Genomic DNA, 7,514 nt, shown 5'->3' on the forward strand with positions numbered 1-7,514 from the left:
AAAAATCAATGCAAAAACAAAGGAAAACATGAAACATTTTGGAAATAAACCATTTCCTTGCTTTTCTCTTTTCGACTACATGCTCTTTAATTTGCACAAGTTGACAGGGAATGTTACAGATATAATTTAGAGTTAAATTCTCACTATAGTTTGACTAAATGATATACCATGTATTGAGCTCAAAATATTGAAAATAACATTTTGGAAAAATTCAGCAGCATTGTGTGATCCCAGAAATATTGCAGGTGACCTAACCATAGTGGTTTTCAGTATTTTTGCCAGCGCCCACAAAAGTAGTTTGTAAATTAATACTGTTCACAGTTGTGGATTGTCCAGAGTCACAGTGCCACTGTGTTTGTCTGTTATATCAGTGATTTGGAAACGTTACTGAGAGAAAAAGACGCGAGTTGGTGGCATCTGAGCATGATTTGATAGGAGTAAATGAATAAGGCGGTGATGGGAGGAGGCAGCTTAGTCACGGAAGTCAAAGGTGATGGAGACTTCTGTTTGATTAATTTCATTCGCATTTCCTCGATGTTTTTCTCTCTACGCTGCGCATCATGTCGTCCACTGTGAAAAAGCTGGAAGTCACCTATAACCCCATCAATGACAGGAACACCTTTACCTGTGGAGACTCCATTTGTGGCCAAGTCACGCTGGAAGTGGCCAAAGACTGTCAGATAGAATCTCTGTCCGTTAAATTCAAAGGAAAAGCAGAAGTTCGATGGACCCAGAGACGTGGTCAAAGAATTATCGTGAACTACGCCAAAGACAAATACTTCAGCTTTAAACATTACTTCATTGGAGGAAAAAATCATCAGGGTAAGTCTGCTTTTCATCCTTTTCTGCTCATACAAAGATTGCAGGTTTAAATGGGGGAAAAAAGATTATTTTCAAATAATAAAACTGCACATTAAAAAAAAAGAAAGAATTATAATCCTGTGTGATCAAGAAAAAAATTAAAATGCTAGTTTGTTGCCAGCCCTGTTGTTGGCCAGTCAGCCCTCCTCCCTCTGCTGCTCTGTGCATTCAGCTGAACAAGTAAAGCCTACAATGGAAAGATGTTAAAATATAAAACAGTCTGGAAAACATAAGCTGATTCCCAGACAGAGATTATGGATGGTGACATGTAGCAAAATTCCTTATAAAGCAGTCAAGTCAATTTTCAGTGCATTGTCAAGCATACAGTGCCTACACAGAAGTGTTTACCCAGCTTGGCAGCTTTCTCTTTATATTGCTTTTCAAAATTAGGAACCTACAGAAACACACTGCTGTATTACATAGTTTTTGATACATTCATGAGTTTCTACACAGTCTCTAAAAATGAAATCAAGACACAGCAGCCTAGTAACATACAGATGATCTTTGTTCATGCTCCAACCTCCGTTTTACATGAATTCTCATGTAAATCAGCATCACATCAGTTTGCCGTTGTACATAATTCAGATGATCAAACACGTCTCTCTCTAACTACATAAAAAAAACATTGAAGACACTGATAAATAGTCAAATTATTTGAAGTCAAATAGAGTGGCAAGAGGAAGCCACTGTTGAAATAAGCTCATAATAGGACTCTGCTAGATTTCCCCAAAAACTATGTAGTACCTGAAGTGAACTGGAAGAAAACTGACATTGGGTAATATGAGATCAAAACTGAGCTTTTTGCCCGTCAGACTAGACAGGCGGATACCAGACACTGTACATCATCACAAACGTTCTATACCCACCATGAAGCATGGTGGTGGCAGCATCATGAAGCTGGGATGCTTCTCAGCAGCAGACTGTTTTATGTTTTTAATGAAATAATCCCTAAGTGAAAATTCGTTTATAATGTGAGAAAGTCCTCTTTTTTTTTTCTTTTTCTTTTCTTTTCCTTCTTTTTTTATTTAAACAAATTCAAAAAACTAAATTAAATTGATTCAGTGTTGAAAAGCAACACAAGGAGAAAGCTTCCAAAGGGGAGCACACACATAATTTAAACAAAAGACATTTCTGATAAGCTCTTGGGCAGTTTAAAGCAAACACAGAAAAGCAAACACGGTAGGATGGAAACAGTATTCTATCAAATGTCAATAAATGGTTAGAGTTATAATGGTCTCGTTTTAGCTTCTGAATTTTGAGGGCATTTCTCAACCAACAGTTAATGGATTTTTCATGAATATAAACTCTGATTTGATTGTTTAAAAAAGTAATGAATTATATAAATTAATATTCTGATTTCAATTTCTTGTTCTGTCTAAATAATGTCAGTTTCTGTTAATTCAGTGTGTTGCTTTTTGTTCAGATGATGACGAACAAACGCTCCTGCCAAAGCAGAACTTAAACACATGTAAGTATTTCAAAGTTGTGTCTTAATCTGCTGTTGGACTCACTGCTGCTTTTACTATATGCCTATGATTGTGTGTTTTCAGTCCACAGTAGCGTGAAACTGTCGTACGTTTTAAGATTTCAGTTGTTTTTTGCACAAGTAAATTAAATGTCATGTCTGCCAAGTTTCTGTTTTGTCACATTTGATGTCTTGCCTTTCCTGTTTTATTTTGTAAACACTAACCAGTTGTCTCTGTCTTAGCTTTACTTCCTGCACCTGTCTTGTCACACCTGCTTTCTGATGGCTTTCCCTCACCTGTTTCCCATCTCCTCTCATTATCTCGTGTATATTACCTTGTGTGTCTCACAGTCTCGTTGCCTGTTTGTTGCACTTTCACAGTCTTAGTACCAGTGTTCTTCACAGCCACAGCCATAGTCTGTTTGTTACGACCTCGCTTCTGTTTTTGGACCTTGCCTTTTGCCTCTTGTCTTTGATACCTTTGCCTGATCGACTGACCTCCTGTGTACCGAACCCTGACTGGTAATAATGGTAGTAATGAACCCTGTCTGAGTCAAGCATTTGTGTCCGCCTGTTCTGATCTGAGTGAGTTCTTGACACTAAACTTCAGTGACCTGAGAGCCTGAGTGCTTGTTGACCAATCCAGTGTCCCATTACAACCATAAAGAATCTCTGAAGACATGAACTAAGTTTTGCAGGTGTGCATTTCCTCTCTTCTGTTAACCATGAAGCTGTTCCTGGAAAGACACCCTTGTCTTTTTAAATCTTTCATGACGTGACGGATTCCTTTGGAGGTGTGCAGCTCTAATTCAGTAAACTGCATCATATCTGTAACCTCTAATCCAAAGGCGCCTGTCCAAACTTTTAAGAGCTGTAAACATATGACTCAGTGTAATTACTGTTTGTCTTTGCATTTTTGCTTAACTAATACTTTTACAATTTCTTCTTGTTTTTTTTTTTAGACAGCAGTGTTGTTGCCCCAGGAACCCACGTCTACCCGTTCACTTTTCAGATCCCTGATCAGTAAGAAATGTTTTAATTGATCCATAATTCATTAGAGCAGATAGACACGCTCTCAACTCAGTTCTAGATCTCTTGTTTCTGGGCAGCTTCATCAGAAGCACAGTTAGAATGTCACATGGTGTCTCTAAAAGTGCAAATGAATGTTGGCAAAATGGCCACCAAACATTTAACACAATTAAACCGAAATCATCTTGAGAGGATCTTGTTTTAGTGGAGTGTTTGCCGGCATAGAGGCGAGCACTGTCATTACAAAGCTAGTCACTTGAGTGTTACACAATTTCTTACATTTTTACGTTTCAGACCTTTTCATATGTTTTCTTCAGGGCAAACCATCACATTGTACATTGTTGAACACTGTATGTCAATACAATGTATTTGAATACATTACGTTTTCAGTCACATTTTTGCACAATATATATATATATTATACATCACATTTTACAAACACCTTCATACCTCATTCTGAGTTTTTATTAAATCCAAGGGCATAGAGGATCCTGATTGTTTGCATTGTTTTAGCTTTTGCACACTGTTTGTCTGTAGTTGTGACTCAGATGAAAATCAAATGATATATGATGAATTAATGCAGGAAACCAGTTAATTCAAAGGGCTTCCCTACTTTTTATGGTCATGTAGACTTTATTTTGGTTGGATAGATTCCATGACATCATTTAGAAAAGATGTATAAAATTGTCTCACTTTTGTCTGTCCATCTGGATTTGTGCATCAGCGATATGCCCTGCTCCTTCAGAGGTTCTGTTGGTAAAGTTGTGTACTTGCTGGAAGCCACGTTGAGCAGATCAATGAGGATTAACAAGACAGGTTCAACTACCATCAACTTTGTGTCCAAAGTAGACCCCGACAGCGTTCCTGAGCTAATGGTAGGTCCTGGTTGGTGTCAGTAAGTGACCAAAATCTGACCCTAGCACCTGCATGGACATGAACTGAGCAATCTGTTGAAGTCCACTGTAGTATTTACAGCCAATAAACTAGGACAGAGGTTCAGAAATTCCCATAAGATTGTGACGCCAAAATGAAAATGTTGAGCGTTTTCTTTTTTCTCTCTGTTGTTATTTTTTAAAGATTTTTTTGTTGTATTCATTAATCTCGTTTTCTTTCAGACGCCACAGCACGAGTGTACGGATAAGAAAATGATGGTTTTCAACTCAGGAACTGTAGCCATGGATGTGAACATTGAAAAAACTGGTTTCGTCCAAGGTGTGAGCCCTCACAGTGATATTGATATTGTTCTAATACTGAGGCTTGTTTTGACACTTCGGCTTTGTTTTGTAGGAGAAGGATTAAAGGTTGTGGCCTTCATTCAGAACAATTCATCTCGTGAGATCAAACCCAAGTACTGTGTGTACAGAAAGCACAGCTTCTTTGCAAGAGGGAAGAGAAGACTGGATACTAAAAACCTCTTTGAAGAGGTGGGCGACCCCATCCCTCCATCTTCTAATCAAAACGTCACAAGGGTCATCACCATTCCCCATGATTTGGAGCTCTCCATCCTCAACTGCAGCATCCTCAAAGTGGAGTACAGACTCAGGGTAAGCAGCTTCACAACCAGGACAGCGACTGAGATGTGTGTGAGTGCATTATGCATTGTGTGTCCTGAAAAAGTGCTCATTGACAATAGCAGAAATTGTCATCAATAAATAAACATTTCAAGTGAAACTAGTTTTTCCTACACGTCCCCAAAATACAAATTGATCTCAAAGAGCTTTGCAATTCAAATATATTTCAATACATTTTGGCTCTTTGTAGGCATAATCCTCGGTTCAGAGGACACTCGTCATGTAGTTTTGAATAATTGCGTTGGGAACTATCGTTGCATTAGGTTGTTAGGATGACATCAGCATAATGTAACCAGGACCCAATACATAGATCTGTGAGATAGTGGGGTTTTTCTAGTGGGAAGTCTTCGTGCCTTGACATACAGACGTTTACATGCGCTGTATTCAAAGACTTATAGCCTTTTTGTCTCACTATCTGACATTAAATCTGACTAAATTTTCCTGTTTTGTGCCAGTTAGTTACCAAAATGATTTCTATTTGTGAAATGCCAGAATAATGGCAGAGATTTTTTAAACTACTTTCTTTAAAGTCAGAAGTTCACATACACTAAGATTACTATACCTTTAAACTATTTGGGAAAGCCCAGATGATGATGATATCATGGCTTTGGAAGCTTTTAATAGGTTAATTGACAACATTTGAGTTAATTGGAGGCACACCTGTGGATGTATTTAAAGGCACACCTCAAACATGCTGCTTCCTTTTGTGACAACATGGGAAACTCTAAAGAAATCAGCCAAGAATTCAGGAAGACAATTGTGGACCTCCACAAGTCTGGTTCATCGTTGGGTACAGTTTCTAGATGCCTGAAGGTTCCACGTTCATCTGTTCAAACAATTATACACAACTATAAACACCATGGGAATGTCCAGCCATCATACTGCTCAGGAAGGAGACGGGTTCTGTGTCCCAGAGATGAACATATCTTGGTGCCAAATGTGCCTATCAACCCCAGAACAAAAGCTAAAGACCTGGTGAAGATGCTACTGAAGCTGGTAGGAGAGAGTCATTATCCACAGTGAAACCAGTCCTGTACTGACATGGGCTGAAAGGCTGCTCAAAGAGGAAGAAGACATTAATCCAAAAGCAACATAAAAAGCCTGATTGCAGTTTGCAAATGCACACAGGGACAAAGACCTTCATTTTTGGAGACGTGTCCTGTGGTCTGATGAAACCAAAATTGAGCTGTTTGGCCATAATGACCATCGTTACATTTGGAGGAAAAAGGGGGAAGGATGCCCACAACGCCTGACCCAAGTCATACAGTTTAAATGCAGTGCTACCAAATACTAAGGAAATGCATGTAAGCTTCTGATTTTGAAGAAAGTAAAACCAACTCTATCACATTATTCTGGCTGTTAACATCCATCCACTATCTATACACCACTTAATCCTCACTAGAGTCGTGGGGGGCTGAAGTCTATTTTGGTAATCCTAACTGACCTAAAACAGGAAAAGTTTAGTTAAATTTAATATCAGATAGTGCGTGATCCATGTATGTAAACTTCTGGTTTCAAGTGTATATTTAATGTGATCTGACTGTGTGCAAAACTTTCGTAGTAAATTTGTTGTCATGATCAATTTGAAAACAGTTTCATAGAATCAATGGAGTCTGTTGCTTTGTATTCCACTGGGAATAAACTTGGCCTTCAAGACAAATGACACAAGCTAGACTCTGCAGAACTTTCTGTTCTGGACACAGTCAGGTGTTCCTACAAGAGAGTAACCCCCCAAAAAACATCAAAAGTGGTAAAGAAATGGATACATCAGGGTCCAATTTAGGTTTTAGACAAGTGTGTCAAAAAAAGATGAAAAAGATGTTGTATGCCTGTATTCAATAAGTAAGTAAGTAATTTTTGGAGATGACAAGATATTAGGCATTGCTCTTTCTGAGAGCTGCCCTTGCAGTATTTAAAGCTGTCTGCGTTTCCCATTTCATCCAACATAACTTTCAACGAGGCTGACTGCTTATGAGCAAACCCTGTTGTCATTGTTCTCACTGCTTGCTTAAGGAGTTGGTTAAGCACACAAGGTGAGAATATACTATTTGATAAGCAATGTGCAGAACTTTTAGGTTGAAAGGTTGCTCTTCTAGAGCAAATATCCCACATTTGCCCTGGATTGTTTACTCATTTTTATTTATTTTTTAAAGAAAGTAAAGAAGAAAAAAAAGAACGAGATAAAAATTATATATAAGTATATACATGTGTTTTTGGGGGACTTCCTCAGTCTTTATGTCATTCTGTTTTTGTAGATAAGTTGTACTGTTAAAAGAAGAAAAGAAAAATCACAAAAGATCAAACCCTAACCTGAATTAACTGAACAGTAACAGGTCCTCAGACACATGATGCAGGTTGATTAAAATAAGCAAAGAAACAGCTGCCAAATTAAATGTGTTGAACTACTGACATCTTGTCACAACAATTAAAAAGCACCCCTGACATAGAAATACCAATTACTTTTGATATTGAAAAAAGTCCAACAACACAATGACAATGTTTTGCCACAGGTCTACCTCGATGTCAAATATGCTTCAGACCCAGAGATCAGATTTCCCATCGTCATCCTGCCAGCCTATCAGCGCTCC

The 7,514-nt window shown here is 38.2% G+C and overlaps 1 protein-coding gene and 1 long non-coding RNA gene across 8 annotated transcripts in view; one reads left to right on the forward strand and one right to left on the reverse strand.

Annotated features, from left to right (window-relative positions):
* LOC103371744 (arrestin domain-containing protein 3-like) overlaps positions 1–7,514 on the forward strand; it is a 25,544-nt gene that overhangs the window by 9,715 nt on the left and 8,315 nt on the right. For 2 of the 7 annotated variants that reach the window (XM_008301173.1, XM_008301168.1), the window contains exon 3: positions 3,289–3,349. The exons of the other annotated variants lie outside the window; for them this stretch is intronic. In XM_008301173.1, the coding sequence (XP_008299395.1) occupies positions 3,289–3,349 (61 nt within the window). The remainder of the gene's footprint in view (positions 1–3,288; positions 3,350–7,514) is intronic. 7 annotated transcript variants of the gene reach the window in all.
* LOC103371743 (uncharacterized) overlaps positions 7,432–7,514 on the reverse strand; it is a 3,636-nt gene continuing 3,553 nt past the window's right edge. The window contains exon 2 of the long non-coding RNA XR_520956.1: positions 7,432–7,501. This is a non-coding gene — a long non-coding RNA (uncharacterized LOC103371743). The remainder of the gene's footprint in view (positions 7,502–7,514) is intronic.

This window comes from Stegastes partitus, unplaced genomic scaffold, assembly GCF_000690725.1.
Source record: "Stegastes partitus isolate 25-593 unplaced genomic scaffold, Stegastes_partitus-1.0.2 Scaffold1638, whole genome shotgun sequence".
NCBI classification, from domain to species: domain Eukaryota; kingdom Metazoa; phylum Chordata; class Actinopteri; family Pomacentridae; genus Stegastes; species Stegastes partitus.